General features: G+C 45.4%; 1 protein-coding gene across 2 annotated transcripts in view; it reads left to right on the top strand.

The window, feature by feature from the left end:
- The window catches only part of LOC146859657 (astacin-like metalloendopeptidase), a 564,873-nt gene that overhangs the window by 114,745 nt on the left and 428,905 nt on the right, over positions 1-21,223 (top strand). For both annotated transcript variants that reach the window (XR_014979326.1, XM_085646717.1), the window contains exon 2: positions 13,166-13,193. Coding sequence is in view for 1 of the 2 variants with exons in the window: in XM_085646717.1 (XP_085502843.1) it covers positions 13,166-13,193 (28 nt within the window). In the remaining variant the exon portion in view is untranslated. The remainder of the gene's footprint in view (positions 1-13,165; positions 13,194-21,223) is intronic.

Here is a 21,223-nt window from a genome sequence, read left to right as displayed (position 1 = left end):
CTGCTTGGATTTCCTATGCTGTGGTATTGTAGGAATGTGCCCGATATATCCTGGAGTTTAAGGCCTGGACTACCAGGCTCTCAGGACTGGGGTTTTGGGAGAGGAAGGCTGGTTCTGGGTAGTGGGGTGATGGCTGCAAGAGTGCTAGTGCGGGGCTTGGCCAAGACCCCTAGAAGGACATCTGTGAGGGCTTCATCAAAGGGGAGTGAAGGTTCGGATGAGGATATCCCAGGATGAAGCACCTCTTTCAAGACATTGGTCTTGACCTTAACTGCGTACAGCTGCAGGTCCAGGACCTCCAGACAAACATCGCAAAAGAAGTCCCTTCCTCTATAGCTACAGTGGGAGGACAGAGGAGGCCAGTCTCTGGTGAGCTGTCCAGACCACTGGCGTCAACCAGGCACTCCTACCAGGCTCTATTGGCCATGACTTTGCTAGGGGGTCAAGTAGCTATAGGGATCCTCAGATTTCCTCAATTAGCGTTCCTCAGAGGGCTGATAAGTAAAATAGGGCTGCATTTCCAATTTAGGTGGTGTGGCCCTGGTTGGCGCCAGAGCCGGCATTGAGCAACACCAGTCCGACTCTATATCGGCATCGGGAATCACCATGGGATTGGAGCCACCAGCAACATCGTCACTGGAATGGTCCACAAAGGAGGTCGCAAAGTCATATCCGGGGCCGATCTGGGGCCACCAGTGAATTCTTAGGGCCTGACTGGCGCGAACAAAGCAAAGTAAAAGGGGATGATGGACGGAGTGTTGAACATTGCAAGCACTCACCCCCAGTCAACTGATCTGGGTTTAATCCATCATCATTCTTTAGCTCACTCCGCCACCCAAGTTCAGACATAGCCATATGCAAATCAGTCTGACCCTGTGCCTCATGGGAACAGTCCAGCCCGAACTGCCAAGCCATGTCTTCCCAGGACCAGAAACAAGCATCCTGGGACCGGTTTCGGATTCATAACCCTCATCAGCCAGGCTATCTTGAATCCAATAGCAAAGTGAGCAAGGGACCCACGTCTGGGCATACCCTGCCAACTAAGGGCAAACAAAGCAAAACAAAAGGGGATGCTGGACGGAGTGTTGAACATTGCAAGCACTCACCCCCAGTCAACTGATCTGGGTTTAATCCATCATCATTCTTTAGCTCACTCCGCCACCCCATTTCAGACATGGCCATATGCAAATCAGTCTGACCCTGTGCCTCATGGGAACAGGCCAGCCCGAACTGCCAAGCCATGTCTTCCCTGGACCAGAAACAAGCATCCTGGGACCGGTTTCGGATTCATAACCCTCATCAGCCAGGCTATCTTGAATCCAGTGGCGAAGTGAGCAAGGGACCCACGTCTGGGCATACCCTGCCAACTAAGGGCGAACAAAGCAAAACAAAAGGGGATGCTGGACGGAGTGTTGAACATTGCAAGCACTCACCCCCAGTCAACTGATCTGGGTTTAATCCATCATCATTCTTTAGCTCACTCCGCCACCCCATTTCAGACATGGCCATATGCAAATCAGTCTGACCCTGTGCCTCATGGGAACAGTCCAGCCCGAACTGCCAAGCCATGTCTTCCCTGGACCAGAAACAAGCATCCTGGGACCGGTTTCGGATTCATAACCCTCATCAGCCAGGCTATCTTGAATCCAGTGGCAAAGTGAGCAAGGGACCCACGTCTGGGCATACCCTGCCAACTAAGGGCGAACAAAGCAAAACAAAAGGGGATGATGGACGGAGTGTTGAACATTGCAAGCACTCACCCCCAGTCAACTGATCTGGGTTTCATCCATCATCGTTCTTTAGCTCACTTCGCCACCCCAGTTCAGACATGGCCTTATGCAAATCAGTCTGACTGGTGCAGAGGGTGGACGCGCTGATGAAGTCCCAGTCAGAAGCTCTTCTGAACCCCCAGGCCCCGAAGGCGCTCCAGAGGGGTTTGACTACCCACAAATGAGGCGCATCGCCTCATAAAATTCTCATAGTTGGATGGGGGTCACTCCTGCTCCTGGAATCTTGGAGAAGTGTGGAATAGACCCAGTGTCAGATACTTGCTCCACAGGAACAACCTGGGAGCGGGGTATGGATCTATAGTGTCATTCCTAGGCATTGTCCAAAAAATGGGAGCGATGTTTAGAAGTCAAGGAGTACTTCTACTTCTTGGACTTCTACTCATGGGATATACCAGAAGAAATCAGGGATAGCAATAAAAGATTGACATGAGCGACTCCAGGAGTGGTGGTGAGACCTCCCTCGCTAACAGGATTTGAAGGAAATCAGGGATAGCGACAAAGATTGACATGAGTGACTCCAGGAGTGGTGGTGAGGCCTCCCTCGCTAACAGGATCTGAAGCAGCGCTGAGTCACATGATGAGTGGCCAAAAACTTCATGACTTGCTCACATGGCCTTGAGATCATTATCTTGCACTCCACACAGGCCGCAGAGTCATGGTCCTGCTCCAGGCATCAGAGGCACACCAAGTGGCTCGTCTGAATCCACACAGAAAAGAATGAACTGTGGTATCAAGCTGGGGTGGTGCCTATATAGACACTGCGCACATCGCATTAAGCACGGAGAATGCCAATGAAGCCATGTGAGAAGCTGGCCTGGTATATGATTTCCACTTATGTAAGTGGGCACCCTTCACCAGTCCAGACAACCCTTATGGTGATTTAAGAGGTCTTAGACAACCTTAAAAAGCTCTCTAAGTGGTAGCCGTGGAGAGCAGACTTCGGGCTTAGTCCAGAAGGAGTGTAAAGCAGTTTGTTTTACCAGAATGCAATCTTATAGCATAGATTAAGTGAAAAAGAACCACACATGGAATTTATAAAAAATATGTATTTATTACATAATATTCTCTAATACGCCTCGATATCTCCTACATGGAGATAAACACAATGCACACAATACTTTGCATTGAAATACAGTAAATAGCACTAAATACACAGTGGACCCCAGGGGGGGACCAAACCATATACTAAGAAAGTGTATAAAAACCACAATTCGAGTCAAGACAATGTCAAGAGGTCTTAGAAGTGCTGGGGACCCGAGAAACCACCTAAGGTGAGTGACTAGGAACCCCACGGAGAGTGTGTGCAGTGTGGGAACACGACCGTGTATACCGTACAAGTCTATGTGTAAGTCGCAGTTGGATTTTTAAAGATTAAGGACCCTACCCAGTGGACCCTAAAGCAACCCTGTGGAAGGCAGAAGGTTGGAGAGCCACCCGACCCATGGATACCCTAGTACCCACGTTACCTACACGAGGGAAGCCAGCTGCAAAGGTGTGAAGTGGTGTTGGAAACCGCCGTCGAACCTAATGGAGGACTTCAAGAAAGTGCCGCTGCTGAAGAAGGAGAAAGTGTCCGGTGGAATACAAAGGTAGATTCTAGATGAGAGGTACCTGCAAGCAAAGGGGGCACAGTCTATGTCACTCAGGAGTGACCAGGAGACTTGGAAGACGAATGCCGTCCGATGTTGGGTGTTGCAGGAGAGATGATGATGACCTTGACTCTGCAGCTGTGAGGACCAAACAATGCTGAGGAAGACCAGGAGCCATGCACGAGCTGTCCCACGAAGGATGTCAAGTGCTGGGGGTCGGTGTCTGGCGGGAGCACCAACAAGCCTTGACAAATTCAACCTACACAGGCGTTGAAGAAAGAGCAACGTCAGGACCAGCAAGGTCCAGGGGACTCATCACAAGCAGGGGACTCAGGGCAGGCCCTGAGCAATCAGAGAAGCCCAAAAGAAACAAAGGTGAAGCTCACCAAAAGATGCAGGCCACGGTGCACACGATGCAATGTGAACAAAGACTTTGGTCACTGGAGGTGCTTGAGGTTAAGGCTAGTTAGAGCCCGAAGATCTACTTGGAAGGAAGCCAACAAGCCTTTGCAATTGCAAGTTGTTGCGCTGCACAGGGGTTCGGGTATTGCAGCCCCCACGAGGGATACTTGGTGAGAGGGCAGGGCTGGCCTCGAGAGCTGTAGAAAACCACCACCTGTGTTGCAGAACCTTACGGAGTCCGGAGGAGCTCAGGCTCAGCAGACCGGATGACTTAGTTGCGGTGCCTGCGTATGCAGGGAAGTGACTCCTTCACTTCAAGGGAGATTCCTTGGGTGTCTTTGATGCCAACAGGCCTTGGAAGGTTCCTGTATGAAGCACAGGCACAGACCATGCAGCAGACTGGAAGGGAAACAAAGTTGAGCCCAAACGAAGTCCAGAGTTCTCAGATGGTAGAAGAAGTGGTGTCTGATCTGAATCTTGTCCCATGACAAATCTAGGGACCTACACCCAGGAAAGCCCTTAAGTACACTAAGGAAAGGGTTGGGACGATTCAGGGGACCATCCCAGGTCAGGGTCTGGACAGGGGGAGGTAACTCTCATGTCCTTTGTCCAGTTTCACGCCAGAGCGGGAGACAACGGCTCCCAGGACAGGTTTGAACTGGATACCATATGTGCCCCTCATGCAGACTTAGTGACGCCGACAAGCGCATCCACCCAGTCCCAATACACTAAATCCTGTCTAGGAGGAGGTCCCAGCTCCCTGTGACAGGATGCCTATTGTTCTGCCTTCTCCTGCTCGAGCTTGGCTCAGCAGCATGAGGGCAGAAATGTGTCTCTGGTCGGCAGCAACCATTTTCTGCTGTCCGGGTCTAGAAGGTTGGAATCGAGAACATTGAGAGCCTAACGGAGGGCTCTTCAAGTACTTTGAATCATACCTCCCCCACAGGGGCTATGATTTTAACATGTTGGGTACCAAACATGATAGGATTCGTTGCAGCCAGTTTCGAGATGGTCATTGCGTAATTATGCTGTGCCCCTCTATATGGTATACGATACCAAAGGGGATGAAGGACGGAGCGCTTGAGCAAATCAAACACTCACCCCCAGTCAACTGATCTGGGTTTAATCCATCATCATTCCTTAGCTCACTCCACCACCCCAGTTCAGACATGGCCATGTGCAAATCAGTCTGACTCTGTGCCTCATGGGAACAGTCCAGCCCGAACTGCCAAGCCATGTCTTCCCTGGACCGGAAACAAGCATCCTGGGACCGGTTTCGGGTTCATAACCCTCATCAGCCAGGCTATCTTGAGTCCAGTGGCAAAGTGAGCAAGGGACCCACGTCTGGACATACCCTGCCAACTTAGGGCGAACAAAGCGATACCAAAGGGGATGATGGACGGAGCGCTTGAGCAAATCAAACACTCACCCCCAGTCAACTGATCTGGGTTTAATCCATCATCATTCCTTAGCTCACTCCACCACCCCAGTTCAGACATGGCCATATGCAAATCAGTCTGACCCTGTGCCTCATGGGAACAGTCCAGCCCGAACTGCCAAGCCATGTCTTCCCTGGACCGGAAACAAGCATCCTGGGACCGGTTTCGAGTTCATAACCCTCATCAGCCAGGCTATCTTGAGTCCAGTGGCAAAGTTAGGTAACTCCCATGTCCTTTGTCCAGTTTCACGCCAGAGCGGGAGACTACGACTCCCAGGACAGGTTTGAACTGGTTACCATATGTGCCCCTCATGCAGACTTAGTGGCGCCGGCAAGCGCATCCACCCAGTCCCAATACACTAAATCCTCTCTGGGAGAAGGTCCCAGCTCCTTGTGACAGGATGCCTATTGTTCTGCCTTCTCCTGCTCGAGCTTGGCTCAGCAGCATGAGGGCAGAAATGTGTCTCTGGTCGGCAGCAACCATTTTCTGCTGTCCGGGTCTAGAAGGTTGGAATCGAGAACATTGAGAGCCTAACGGAGGGCTCTTCAAGTACTTTGAATCATACCTCCCCCACAGGGGCTATGATTTTAACATGTTGGGTACCAAACATGATAGGATTCGTTGCAGCCAGTTTCGAGATGGTCATTGCGTAATTATGCTGTGCCCCTCTATATGGTATACAGCTGCTTCACTGACAACCCAGAAGAATGGACTCCGTAGGCTGTAGGGGGGTCCTGCTCATGCAGGGGCACCCTCTCACTTAGAAGCAAGCACCCTGCCTTCAGAATTGCAAAGGCCTGCTATTTGGGTGACTTATAGATTTTAAGTGCAGTAACCCAAGATATAGCAAACTTATATCTTTAGTAAGTGGTGCTAGAACCAACTCACACAAGATGCAATGGCAGGCCTGTAGTTCCATTTTGAATGGTTTCCAATGGGTGGCATAATGCATTCCTCTGCCCATGGGGGACCTTTGGGGTACCTATGCCCTGGGTACCTTAGTACCATACACTAGGGAATTATAAGGGTACCCAAGTATCCAATCTGGAATGTACCTAAGTACTAACCACAACAATTTCAGGGAGAAAGCAGATAGACTGGGGTCCTGATTAGCAGGATCCCAGTCAGGCTAGTCAAAACAGCTTAGCACCAGGCAAAAAGTGGGGGGTAACCATGCAGAAGGATCCTACCTTCCTACCTTCCTAGCCACATGGAGCTGAACAACCCCACCTACTGGCTTGCAAGGGGATTGCTTAATTTTTTGGGGGATCCAGTTTGATGCCTAGGGAATATTCTGAGGTAAGGAACCTGCAGATAGAAGTCTCTATCAAATAATTCTCTACAATTGCATCATTTTTCAATTTGTAAAGAAAATATAACCCTACCCACGGTGATGAGACTTGCCTTCATGTTGGCAATGCTTGGGGCCATGCCCCCCAAAACAAATACAGATACCACTCTGCTGCTAAGAAATGTTTACATTTGCAAAGGTGTTGTCTGAAAGAAACTGTGACACATAAGTGACTATATTTCAAGGGTCTTCCACGGAAGTCGTTAGTTCTCAGACAATTATATATTTATGTAACCAAATGACAAATACATTATGATTTGACACTGAATGGTTTATTTGCTCAGTAATATTATGCTGATCCGATTTTTAACATGTTTTTAGAACTTTCTTTTGCTAAATCTAATATACAAGAGGTTCTTTGGAAAAGATGCTGTGAAGCTTGTATTTAGGGAATTGTATACCCACTGTAAGTAAAAAGCAAATAGGTTCTACTTTTCTCTCCTTTGTTCTCTACAGGTTAAAGTGCTGGTATTCACTATCCGTATAATTGATAAGGACATCTTACAGCACTGTTAGTAATCTGAGCTTCATATTGTGAGCCTGCATAGGATGGTAAATAGTTTCTCCTGTATCCAGGGTACGTTTTCAGCAGAATGATTCATTGTTGTCTGCAATCGAGTTTCTGGAAATCAAATGGCTCTAGGATACTTGTAGTCCACTATTTAATACATATTACTATTATGAGTCAAAGCCAATGATATTGTTCTCTTGACTGGTACTCAGCAGATAAATCCTGCAGGGTCAAACCCAAACCTTTGTCTTTACCCCTAAATATTTTGTTGGCATTAGTACTCTGTGCGGTTTACCACTGCTAACCAGTGCTAAAGTGTTTGTGCTCTCTCCTCACAACATGGTAAAATAGGCTTACACCTGATTGACACTTTTAATGTATTTTTAATCCTAGTATATGGTACTACATGTACCCAGGGCCTATAAATCAAATGCTGCTAATGGGGCTATAGCATTCACTGTGCCATCTACTAAAGTTGCCCTTTAAAACATGTCTCAGGCCTACCATTGCAGCCTGTAGTGCAGTTTCAAACTGCCATTTTGAGTTGGCAACATAAATCATTTTGCTAAACCTAAACCTTCCTTTTTAATACAAATATGTCACCCTTAAGGTAGGCGATAAACAGCCTATCCGGCAGGCTGCTTTGTATTTAAAAAGTAGGACATGTGTTTACGTTTACATGTCCTAGGAGTGAAAAACTCTGAAATCAGTTTTTTACTAATGTAAGGCCTACCTCCCCCATTGGATAACATTGGGTTACCTTATTTCATTAATAAGTGCTTACTCTTGATTGAGAGCAGGTAGAAATATCACGCTTGGACTTTGTAATTTAAAATCCTCTTTAATGGTAAAGTTGGATTTTGGATTACAATTTTGAAAAATGCCACTTTTAGGAAGACATTGGTCCGGTGCGCACTGTGTCACTGGAACCAAGCTGAAGGTGCTAAAGATCATAGTACCTGCTCCCTTCATATTGTGGTGAAAACTTTACAGATAGCTCTTTGTCTAAAGCAAAATAAGCATGCATACTGAGGTTAGTACCTGGTGCACACACTCTTCAATGTTAGGTGTAAATTATCATGGTGACATGATTCTCTCTAATAACTCAAGGCCGCCTTCAAAAGTTAGATTCTTTTGGAAACTTTTTCTGCAGAAAAAAGTTGTGTGGAACATAATGAATACAAGTCGACTGCAAACATTTATAGTGTGCTCAATACTTCTACACAGCTATGGAGCATTAGGAGCACGCATGTTTTGTAAATACTTACACCCATCAGCTGCACCCAAGCTGTACAAAATTACGCTGATAAGTACTACTGTAGTTAACTGCCACTATGTTCACTATAAAACAAACTAACACACTCATTGGATGATGTCCTCAGTGAATATCAATGATGTTTGTGATGTCATCAGTGATGTCATAAATAATGACATAGAACATGTCTTGAGTGATATCATATATGTGGTCATAAGCAGTGCATGGCGGGGGCGCAAGTTATAGTTAGCGCTGCTAACTACAACCGGTGAATTTCTGTGTTTTTTTGTTCAAAATGGTAATGTTGACACTGACAAATTCACCTAACTATGATGTTACTTAAACCTTTGGCTTTTCAGTGAATTTCAATGTGTTTTTTTTTTCTTTTTCGAAAGAGATCTTGTTATCACACCTAACTATACTGTTACTTTGACCTTTGTTTTTTTCCAATGAATTTTTAGTTTTTTTTTTAAAGTAAAGTAATAATTAATTCCAATCTGTAAATGCAACCCCCTGCCGTAATGGGGCTTAGCCCTGGGGACCCCATAACCCCAGAGCATTTTTTTTTTAAAGTCGAGGGGGTCCATGTGACGTCCTTACCCAAATACATTTTGACCCAGGTATCTCATACCTTGGAACCCAGTGCAATTTTTATGGGGAGGTGGGCACACATGGTCCCCGTCTTGGGCCGATTTTGGCCCCGGGGACCTCATCCTCTATGTCCCAACTGCATTTTAAAGGGAGGGGGATGGGGCCACCTCCCCAGGACGATTTAAGCCCTGGGGCCCCCTTTCCCCCAGGTCCGTAACTATAGTATAGGGGGAGGGGGTGGCAAGAGGAATCCCAACCCAAGCAGATTTCACCCTGGGACCCTATCCCTTGGGGCCCGGCACGCAGCCCCTTCCCTGGGTCCCATCCCCGGAGGGAGGGGTATAAGCTGCACCACCACCCCACTGATTTCGGGCCCCAAAGACTCCTTCTTCTGGGGCCTTGCACTACAGTAAAGGGGGGTATGCAGCCCCCTCCCCAGGTCGACTTTGGCCCCAGGAAGCCCATCCCCCAGCACTTTACTAAAGCGGATGGGGGGGGCATGCAGCCCAGCCTCCTAGTTCTGATTTTGGCCCCTTGAGACCCCATCCCGAGACCTGGTTTAACACAAGGTGGGTGCCCTAGTTCCCACCCAGGGGACCCACCATATCCTAGTTGGGGGTTGCGGTGGAGGCCCAAGGCCCCGCAACCCCAGCCAGCTCCCTACATCCAGCAGGAACCAGCATTGTTTCTGCCCACAGGGAGCAGCTAATAATGCTGCTCCCAGCCAGCGGGAGCAATGTCTAGATTGGTTTCCCGGCCCACAGAAAGAAATCCTAATCCACTCCCGGCAGATTCAGCATCTTTTAAGCTCCCGTCAGCTGGGATCGGACATGGTGTTTGCTTCTGCTTGTCAGGACTTTTAAAATGCTCCCGCCAAGCGAGAGCAAACACAAGTTTCCCTGCCTGCACTGTTGTGGACAGGGAAACCGCTATGTCCCAGGTAGGGCACCCCAAGACATAGCTGCTAAGCCGGCCCGGGGGTGTGATTCAGGGAGAGGGGCTGTGCGGCCCCCTTCCCTTTAAGGAATCAGCCCTGGGGTAGGGCAGCTGTGGCCTTTTCAGGCTCTGGGAGGGTGGCTACTCGGCCCATCTCCCCATTTGCTGCAATGTTGGCCTTGGGGGTGTCCTCCCAGGGGCCTTCAGAGACTCATGCCCCCCATAGGGTCTAAAGGGTCATGGAAAACCTACCCTGCCCCTATATGTCTTTTTTTTTTACACAACTTCAGGACAGGTGATTAAGTCTCTGCGTCCTGTAATTGCCACCATGAAAATTCCTCATGTTGCTGGCAACCAAATTAGAGCACTCTCTCTCAGGAGTCTCTCATCCTCAGTAGCGAGATGGTCCAAGGGAAATAAAGCTCCCTGGGTCAATCAGAATGCTCTATTTATTAAATTGGCACTCCCCTCCTTTATCGACTCCTGAACAACCGTGCAACCCTGGGGAAACAGCAACAGAGATGGAACTGACTCCAGGGTGCAAAGGAGAGGATGAGGGAGTCGCAGAGTCTAAGAGCGGTGTCTCTGGCGCCGACTGATGTCAGGGCGGCTTCGCATCAACTTCAAACTCTACGACTTCATCTGACGCCACCAGCATCACAGCTGGAAGCCGTACCTGGCTGTGCACCGATACCATGATGACTCCAGGAACGGAGTCAGAGCCTTCGACTGACACAGAGGACAAACCCACCAGTGTGGTCCCAGTCAAAATACCCTCTACCTCCTTGAGGCCTGAAAGCGCTCCAGGGGAAAGCAAGGAACCAAAAATGGCATGTAAAGCATGTTAGTATGCCTGTATCTGGGTCATAGTTGCCCCAGCTCCAGGATAAGGAGAAAGGCACAGGGTTGACTTTTGTGCGACGTCCTCCGCTATGGAACATGAGGAGCCGGTAGAGACCACGTCAATACACTGTCAGGCCGAGGCCGCCGCAACTTCAATCCCTTACAACAGGATTATCGCAATGTAGGTCAGCGACATCCATGGGAACAGCTTCTTGAACGGCCCTGAGCAGGAACCTCAGAGCAGGAAGGAGACCGACGTCGCCTACACTCAGAAGACCGGGAGAACCGTGCTATCAGAAGCTTCATCCGCCTCACCCGTGAGGCCTTTGTCTTCAGTCGCTTACAGGCGTTGTGGTCCTTGGAGTCATGGTGCTCCCCCAGGCACCACATGCAGATGAAATGGGGATTCATTGACAACATCTGTTGAGCACAGGACTTGCACGTCCTAAAGTCCGAAGGCATAGGCAGAATGTTCCCTGATGCAAAAAGGCGTCGAAGTAGGCTTAAAAAAATACAAACAGCCTGAGGAACCGCCACTTCGGATCCGTGTTGCCGTGTGGAAAAGAAGGAACTGACTGTGCATTGGTGGGGACTTATATGACTCCACTGACGTCACATCTGGAGTCGCATTAGCACGGAGTCACTACACTGCTCCCAGACGTGCTGAGGTACTGCTGAAAAAATTCCGGTTCCAGTCTTGCGTCTAGGGTGAATTCAAAGTTAAGGTATCTGCGGCTATATGTCTCTATCAGATTAAAGAAACCGTGTCAGTTGTAGCTGGTGTAATAACGTCCATCAGCAGAGAAAATATTTCTCCATATCGCGGAATCAAGAGCCTTCAAAGGGTCATGAAATGACAGTAATGATCCTACCCTCTTATGTAAGGCAAAATCCCAACTCCATGTGTTTTTGCTGCAGCCCACAACATAAATGTAGAAGTCAAGAAATTACTTTGGATATAAAAAGCGGCATGTGATTAACAATTGTTGATATTGTCCATTTTACCCTTAATGTGCCAACGTTTACCAGTGCACTAGTCTGCAGCAGGCTGGAGGACTCTTAATAAGAGGAGAGCATTCTGGCCCAGATGGTCAATGCACCACCTGACCAGTGCCCGCCAGTCTGTGAGTCTCTGACTTGTGCAGCCCAGTTCACTCCCTTCACTATGTTCAGTTTACATCCTAATGTCATTTTCCTATGTTGTTTTGCAAAACTCAATAAAGATGTTTGAATATTAAAAAAAGCCTTACTGCTTTTGTGTCGAGCTGCCAGAGGGCTAAGCACAGGGTAATTTAGGGACATTTGTGGTTCACCGTGACAAGGATTGTGGTTGTTGTTTTAGAAGGGTCTCTGAGCCCCCAACCCCCAATCAAAAACCTGGTTTCTTACAAAGCCATACCCAAAACTGCTGTCTTTATGAAACAAACAACTCTTGCACACAATGCTGATAATTCCTTCTTAATACTGGAAAGAGGGGAATAATTTCAAATTCACATTCCATGGCCCAATCCTTTCATAACATACAATAAGCAAAAAAATACACACATTATCTCTTTCTCAACCAATTTAGATATCAAGAGTGGGGCATATGGTAAAGCAGAGATACATATTTATTATTACAACTTGTACCTCAGTATTCATACCTCAATGGTCACCATACAATTCATTTTAAGCTCTAACCTACCTATATTCTTACAGAATACCATTATTTGAGACTCAACAGAAATTCCTTAGCTATCAATTAATATTTCTGTTTTGTATTGTACAGCACTTTAGTGGCCCTCACATAGGTAGCCGCATGTCACTTACAGTTCAGTAAATAGATTAAAACCTGAAACAATAAGCAAGAATGTCAAACGCGGAGCACATGAGTCGGGGAGCGCCAGTTAGGGTATCCTCCCAAAAAGGATGGAAAAGAAGCATGGAAGGGCAGACTGCTAGAAATAGAGAAATGAAGGAATGGACAGCGAGAAAAGTGGCAGAATGAGAGCAAGAGAGCAGAGCGATGGAGAGAACAGAACAAAGTAGGAATGAGAGAAAGAGTTTGGGAAAGGAAAGAGGAAAAGGCATGGGTTAACCCTTGGCAGGGTGCAATATTATGCAAAACAATCGGGAAAAAAGCATTGTTTACTTAAGTTTTTCTTTGGTTGATGACACTTTTAAGGCCGTTTTCAGACAGAAATGAGTATTAAAACTATTTTAAGCCAGGTTAAAAACTCTCTACGAATCAGAACCCTGCTTCATAGATTAAGAAAGTGCTTTAGACTGAGAAAGAACATTAGCGAGTCATATCTACAGGATTTGTGGCATGGGAGTGCTATGTGCTTTAGGATAACTCTCTACTTGCAGTTGACTGATGGTAGCTTGCCATTTTCATTTTGCTATTGCTCATGAAATACTTTTATACTTGTCTTTTCCAGTTTACTTTAGTGAATCCGATGTCTTTTTTTCTTTACAGACATCGGTAGGAAACAATGTGCGATGCGGTAAGTACCTCTCAGTACGAGAAGTCTTGGTTCTATGTCTGATTACTGTAGTTGTTACTGTAATATGCTCTATCTTCCACATGATATGATGGCCGCTGCCTTAGAGTTGAGATGCATTCCTAGGTGAGGCCTGTTGCCTCTCTTGAGCCACCTCCCCACTCAAGCAGATGGAGATGGATGGAAGTTAGTGGATCCTTTCGAGGGGATCTGACCAGGCTGCAGCGCACTTTATACGTGTGCTGGGAACGATGGCGAAGGCAGAAGTTTCTGTGGGTAGCGGAGGGAAGAGAGAGATAATACTTTTCCAGGTGGGGGCCAAAGGCAATAGGGCTAGTGGATTTTCAGAATGGGGCCGGAGGTTTTCAATGAAGCCAGCCTGAGAGAGTGTTGGCTGATGAAGACGGATAGCAGTGGAAGTTTACGAGTGAGGTGGTATTCTATGGGAAGATTCTCAAGGGCCTGAATGACCGTTATCAAGTGATATCTCTACTTGGAGTTCCCATTTTACCCGTTGAAGCCCTCAACATGGGGAGTAGCTGCACGGACAATAAATTATGACGCAGAATTTCACACTCATTCACTATTACCAGGGGTTTCACGCTGTCGTTCTTTGCTGTGCGCCTGGATGGAAGAATGGTTTTGGAAAAAGCTTGGAAGGGATCGGTGGACAAGGCTCGGTGGCTGTTGCGCCAAAGACTCACATGATTTTACCAGCTGGACTTTCCAGCCAGTAAATGTGGGTCCTGTGTTACTGCACTCAGTAAACCTGGTGCAGGAAGACCGGGCCCTTCGAGATAACAAGGAGCTGCATCCCTCCGGAAGGGTGGGGGGTGGATACCACTCCACCTGACTCAAAATCAGTCCCTGAAACCATTTGCACAGAGTAAGTGAGGGAAGGAAGTGAGCTGTAATAGCTTCCTCTGAGTTGAAGGTGTCTGGCAGGTGGGGAGTCCTGTGCCCAATATATATATATATTCAATGAAAAAACCATAGGTTTCACACATGTTATAGTTAGCTGGAAATTTTACTGATAAAAAACCAATGAAATTCCCCCGTTATAGTTACTGTAGGCAACTATAACTCACGCGACCGCAATTCTCTGCTGATGCTAATACTGTATTTAGACACTTATTTGCCCATGTCTTCTTCCATTAAATTTTAGCTATACATATATTACAAATATTTTTTTTTCATAAAGACACATATGTCATCTGCAGAGGATTGCGGTCGCGTGAGTTATAGTTGCCTGCACTAACTATAACGGGGGAATTTCATAGGTTTTTTTATCAGTAAAATGTCCAGCTAACTATAACATGTGTGAAACCTATGTTTTTTTCAGTGAATATATATATATATACTTTTTTTTTTTTAATGGGCCAATTTGAACACATTAGAGCATCACCTGTATCTAGATAGTCTAAGGGGACATAGGCAGTGAATGGGAACCCTTTAAACACAGTGTAATACTTTCACTGAGTGAAACACTTTCAATGGCTTCACCCTCCACAAGTAGAGTTTGAAAAATGGTGGTAAATGTATGCATTTTTTAATGCTTTTCACCCAAAAACTGTCTTAAGAGCCATGCCACTAGAGGTAGTCCATAAAACCTGGGTATGTAATTTCACATGGCATATTTAGTGTAAAAATATTCATAGCATTTCTTTCACTTTTGCATTATACTTCCTTCTATCGTTCTGCCCTATCTCGTGCAAGTAAATGTTTTATAGATGTTTTATTCGTTTTCCCCTCCATAAAAGAAAATAAGAAAACAAAACAGCAATCGATCTGCGTTACGGTACAACATAGTTTTTCTCGCCTTGTACAACTACCGATATTAGGAGCCAGTAGCTCCTTCTCCAGTACATATGCTGGGGCCCAATTTTCTTGTTTCCATTAGTCTCCAAGAACCCACTCTGGCCGATTGAACCTTTTTACTTGCCCAATAGCGTAGAGGGAGCAAACACAATTATCAGAGAATACCTTCCGCAATGTGACATAATTGAGGACTCGAAACTCAATCTCTAGTGTTCTCGGGATTTTATTATCAACATAAACATCTGCAGATAAAGGCATCTTAATACAAAGCACAACAGGTAAATAGGCACTAACACAAATGCTACTCTACGAAGAATCCGCATTCGGCTAATTATAAACAAAAGTACAAATTCTAAAAGCATGAGGTAGATAACTACCAAGCCAATGTCGATATTAGGAATCATTAATCCAAAGCATCTCTGTCCCTACTCTATGCTAGATGTCATCCCTACTTAGCGTTCCCTTAAGACCCAAGAAATCGTAAAAGGTGTCTGAAGTGAAACTCCCTAAGAAGTCTTCACTTAGAGAGAGCATGATCTACCATGCTCCTTCTAGCTCCTCGCCCACCTCTTCTCTCCGCTCCTCTCTACCTCTCCTCCGCTCAACCCATGGGGCACTGTCCCTAATACGAAAACCAAAACATAGAACACGCCCTCTGGCACACCTCCTCGACCAGGTCTTCTTCTAGTACTTTTCCATCGAGCGCTGTCCATCTTCCATCGTCCATCAGCTTGGCCTTGAGTCCCAGACACCGTCAGCGCTAGGAGTTGCGATTGGCACATTCCAAAGTACTCCCATGTCTGGCTTCCCCCATAATTCAATTCTTAGACAAAGACCTTTTCTACTAACGAACCAACTATCCTTGCGCCTGCGGTGAGATCATGGGATGGAGAAATACTTCGCATCTTTTAACTTTACAATTTACTGCAGCCCAAAACCTCTACCAGAATAAATCATTGCGGCCTACCGCATTCAGCTAACATAAGAAATACCAGGCCTTTCTTCTCAACGATATATATGTATTCGGGCCTCTACTAGGTTAAACACGCTATTAAATCACATTCTAAGCAGTAGTACTTTTACTTTCACATACATGAATGGGCGACCTACATGAGTAAATTTTTAATCATGTCCCACGTTTAACTAATACATTGCATTGACCGAAAACTAATCATCATGTAGTTTACTGAATACATTCGCAATGTAATTTCACATTTCTAACACTTCTATGTTACGATATAGCTGATACATTTCTTAATACATTTCGCACGACACATCTAAATATACATTGATTATATGCGGGTGCCAACTAACAGTGAATATGATGCACCCCTACAAATTTCAAAACCTTTAGGCGCTACATCACATACAAATCCCATAAATACATCTTGAGGCTACATGTCCGTTCCCTTTGCTGTGGCCGAGGCCGCTCTTTATGGCTCCCAATCTGTTGATGCTTTTTGCTGCAGTCTCGCGCTCTATACAGTCTCCTCCTCTATGAAACATTGGGTCATATCTCTGAGCCGTTCAGCCATTGGTGGCAGCTTCTTGCCTCTCCACTTACACCCGGTGTCCCTTTTAGCTATTAGTAGCCTACACCCAGCAAGGAATGAGATGCACGGCACCCCCCCCCCCCCGCCCCCCATTCTTCCATAATGCCAAGTGTAAGTTTAGGAACCAATGAAATACTCCGTCCAAGAATTTCCAGCAGGGTTCTTTAAATCTCTTCCCAGTATCATTCATAACGGAGCATGTCCAAATCATGCAGAAGAGCGCCCCTCTGCTGTGATGGCCCGTTTTACGTGTGGAGCTAGGCGCCCTCCCCACCTTCCATAATCTAGTGGGATGAAAATATGCTTGAAGGAGGATTTGAGGTGAATGAGTATGAGCTTTATCAGCGTCAGCGTACAATGGGACATTCAGGCCACTGTCAATGTCACATCTTTCAATCTTGCCTCCAGATCTGCACTTTTCTGTACCCCATTCTTTCTCCTTACCTCTAATAAAGGACACGAATACCCCTCGGATTAGGGCTTTAAATGCCTGCCCTGTAGAGACAGGGCAGAGACAACTGAGTAAGGATTCAGAAGAAAATATTCCACCACGACCTCTCGGAGTCTGTTAGTCAGTCATACTCTATGACTGAATATCTATTTGCAAGGGGCCGGGTAAATAAAAAGGTGGCATTCCATAGAAGAGACATCTTCAACAGCCATAGGCAGAAGAGGATGACACATTTTAAAGGCTCATACAGAGAGGAGGTACCATTACCAATCTTAGAGGCTCATGTCTCAGACAACAATAGTTCTACCGTCATAATACGATTAATACAGATTATGAAATGCCTTTACAGGCAAGAAATAACAGCCATCGCAAAGTGCCCTCAGGCACCAAGGAACAAACATCAGAAATAAATATCAAAACTCATCATAAATAGCAAATACTTTGTCCTCAGACATTAGCTTGGAAGTTTCTGAAAATATACATTTTCCTATCAACTACAGATATTTCATCTTGGATAAATAAAATGATATTTTAAACATAGGCATGTTCCAATGGCATTTCATCATTATGACAAAATCCCAAAATGGAGAAAGCCAGTCTGATGAAAAAAGGCTGACAAAATTAAATTTTATCCATCACATCATGTTAAAGAAATATAGCTTTCGCAAAAATGCAGGTGCTTGAGAGTATGAAAATCCCCCCTTTCAGAATAGATTAAAAACAAATTAAGAGGTAAGGCTGGGGAGGAACTGTATTCACCAAGAAGGGCATTCTTCCGATTTCATCATCCTGGTGAAAGCAGGTCGCCCAAATGATAAGTAAAACCCTTTTCTTCTGGTTGTATTTTCATGAAATACAAATATAACCACAGCAGCCTGTGATTGTTTGTACTCCTGTAGAGAGGCGGCCATACCTGCTGTTAGGGCTGGGCTGTTCCCAATGCCAGGAATAAGTCTGATTTGCATTCATAACTTTTTTTGTGTGTCAGTGAGCTGGCTAATCCGAAGAATGCTGCAACACAACAAAGTACTCTAGCTCAAATAAGCAGACTGGCTGTTTTCCTATTTGGAAGTACAAGTACGAGCCCTGTGTGGACGTCACATGAATACTGTTCAGATACGTGGAAAGACCAATCTTTTGGACGAGGGAGCCTCACACACAGTTTGGGATATGCTTCAACATCTGCAACCTCTCCCCACCATGGCAGGACAGAACCACAACGGCGGACTCGACCTCCTGGTGGATACGAACGGAGGAGGGAGTTCTTAGATAAAGGCCTACTGGAGATATGGCGGAGTCCAGACAAAGTTGTAATATTTTGGGGTACCTCTGTGTATCACCTTGAATATTGGAGACTTCAGTATATCTAAAAGCAAGAATGAGATGGTACTTGAGAACAATGGCTCAAACCGTCTTCCTGAGCCAACATGTTTCTGCCCTAATGTTTTAGCTTATATAGAGTTAAGGGTGCCTAATATAATAGCCTAATCGCAGGATATAGATTAATTTAAAACCATAAATAACCAGGTGCATCCTACCTCAACAGAGATATATTACACCTATGAGGGTAACAAAGTATATAAACAGAATAGTTAAAATACATTGGCGTTCTCCAAGCAAGCATGCAGGGACAGCATTGTCTCAGTGCAGCCACACAAGTGACACTGCACGGCCCCCTACTGCAGACACACATGTGATAAGTGGTAAAGGCACATGCAAATAAACAGCGCACATACATAATACAAAAGTTTAAACCAATATTTAAAAAAAGCCTATTCCTTACCCTAATTAAGGAATACCAACCACCTGGACTGGTAGTGGACAATGTCCTCTTTAGTCACACAGTAATAGAACTAAGTGAAAATAGAGGTAAGGAGGGTACAAGAATGTTTTTTATGATCAGGGAGCTAAGGTCACATCTGGATTGAAGTGACCTTTATCTCAATCAATTAATCAGGATTTATAAAGCGTGGGTAATCACCTGATAGGGTATCCAGGGGCGTGCAGGCCCCGGAGGCTTATTCGAACAGCCAGGTCTTATGGCCACTCGGAATTCCTGGAGTGAGGTGATGGTGTAGAGGTGCGTAACCGTAATGAAGTTGTTCGAGGTCTTTGTTGCTATGTGGGAGAAGGAGCGTCCTCCACTTCTGCATCGGTGGATGAGGGGAGTATGGGCAAGTGAAAAGGAGCCAGAGTATAAACTTATCCATGGTTGGTGTAAGTTGCGGCAGTGGTTAATATAGGAGGGGCCTTGCTTGTGTAGAGCCTTGTGTGCATGGGTCAGCAGCTCGAACTAGCATCTTTTCTGTATGGCAAGCCAGTGGAGTTTCCTGAGGTGGGGTGTGATGTGGGTCCATCGGGGAAGGGGGAGGGTGAGTCTGGCTGCGGCGTTCTATATGGTCTGAAGTTTCTGTAGAGATTTGTGTTGATTGCTACGTAGAGAGCATTGCCGTAGTCCTGTCAGCTGGTGATGAGGGCTTGTGTGACGGTGCCTCTGGTGTGTAGGGGTAGCCACTTGAAGATCTTACGTAGCATGCGCAGAGTGAGAAAGCAGGGGGAGGAGACAGCTTTGATCTGTGATTTCATGGTGAGCTTGTTGTCAATAATGATTCCAAGGTTTCTGGTGTGGTTGGATAGAGTGGGTGCACGCCCTAGGTCTGCCGGCCACCAGGCATCATTTAATGTGTTTAGGAAGCTGGCTCTGTATATACTATACCAAAATGAGGTATAGTGTGCAAAGGGTCCAGTGTAACCTCATTGATAGGCAGAGGTAAAAGTAGATTGCACCTTACTCTCCTTTTGTGGCAGTGTGGATGAACAGTAAGGCTTTATCAGAAGGTAGTGTAAAGCATTTGTTGTACACACTCAGGCAGCAAATGATGTCACACACTCAAAGACTGAACTCAGACCAATTTGTTTGTATCAAAAATATGATTTAGTTATTGTATTTCTAGAACCACGCCAAGCCTGGTGCAAGTAAGTGAAATAAATGCTTTGCAAAATATTATGCAGTAATTTACTGTTGAATGCAGGTTCAAATGCAGTTGGTTAAATTATAGGTAAGTCAATATGTCTAAATTACTTTTCAGATTACTTTTCAGATTACTTTGTACGTTACTTTATTGGACTACTTTATAAGTTACTTTTTCTACTCAGTGTGATATGCCTAGATATCACACTGGGACATTTCCTAAAGAAAAGGTAAGTAAATCAGTTTTGTACATATGCAGTTTTTCAGTGTTTCATATAAGAAGTAGTTAATACTTTATTCGAATTCAATATTCATGAAATCATAAAAGCAACAGGTTCATACATGGACAAAAGTAAACCACAGTAAAAATTTTGTTTAAATAGGACATACAAAGATTACCTAAAAATTGATTAAACTTTTCCTTTTCCTTAAAATACTTTTTAAAAAGCCCAGCATTATTGACACACAATATTCATCCTGTAAAGAAACTAAAAACAATAAAGCGGGGCGACAATGTCTCCATGAACCATGTTTTTTAAAAAATGGCTTGATCCATCTTGATCTTTCCATCGAGTAAAATTTACAGAAACAAATTACGTGCAAGGTTGATTGGGTAGACAGATTATCACACGGGCAATTACAAAGTTTTCTCGCCCAATCATTAACTGCGGGAAAGGAAACTAGTCGGAAGAAAACGTCGAACCTTAGCCTAGTTAGTAAGAAACGGTCAAAGCCCACCTGACACCAGGTTAAATAAGGCTGAATGTTATAGGAGACCAGTATACGTTGATGTTGCAAAATGAGATTCTTGTTAAATTCAACGCCTAGTCTAAGTGATTCAACGTGAGACCAACATAGCTCCTTCAGATCCTTTCTTGTTATCCCGCACAGAGACTCTGGTTGATGATAAAACTCAGGTCTACCAAGATCCCTTGTGAATTGACAAATATACTTCAACCAGGGTATCCTGAGGGCCTTATCCAATCCCATGCAATCCTTGAGGATTTCTCTATTTAACGTTAGGTCCGGTGAGGTCCATACCCTATACCAAAGCAAAACTGGTTGTATGCTAATCAGGTCACTCACATAACGCATACCTAACTCTGCATGGCAGTTAAAAACAGGGGAGCTAACAGGGGTTGCCAGAATGAATCTCAAAAATGCATTCTCTACCTTTTGTATAGAGGAAGAATTGTTATAGATCCCCCAAATACCTGCCCCGTATATGGCTATGCTGATG

This window comes from Triturus cristatus, chromosome 3_1 (assembly GCF_964204655.1).
Source record: "Triturus cristatus chromosome 3_1, aTriCri1.1, whole genome shotgun sequence".
NCBI classification, from domain to species: domain Eukaryota; kingdom Metazoa; phylum Chordata; class Amphibia; order Caudata; family Salamandridae; genus Triturus; species Triturus cristatus.
This window is presented reverse-complemented; position numbering and strand designations above follow the sequence as displayed.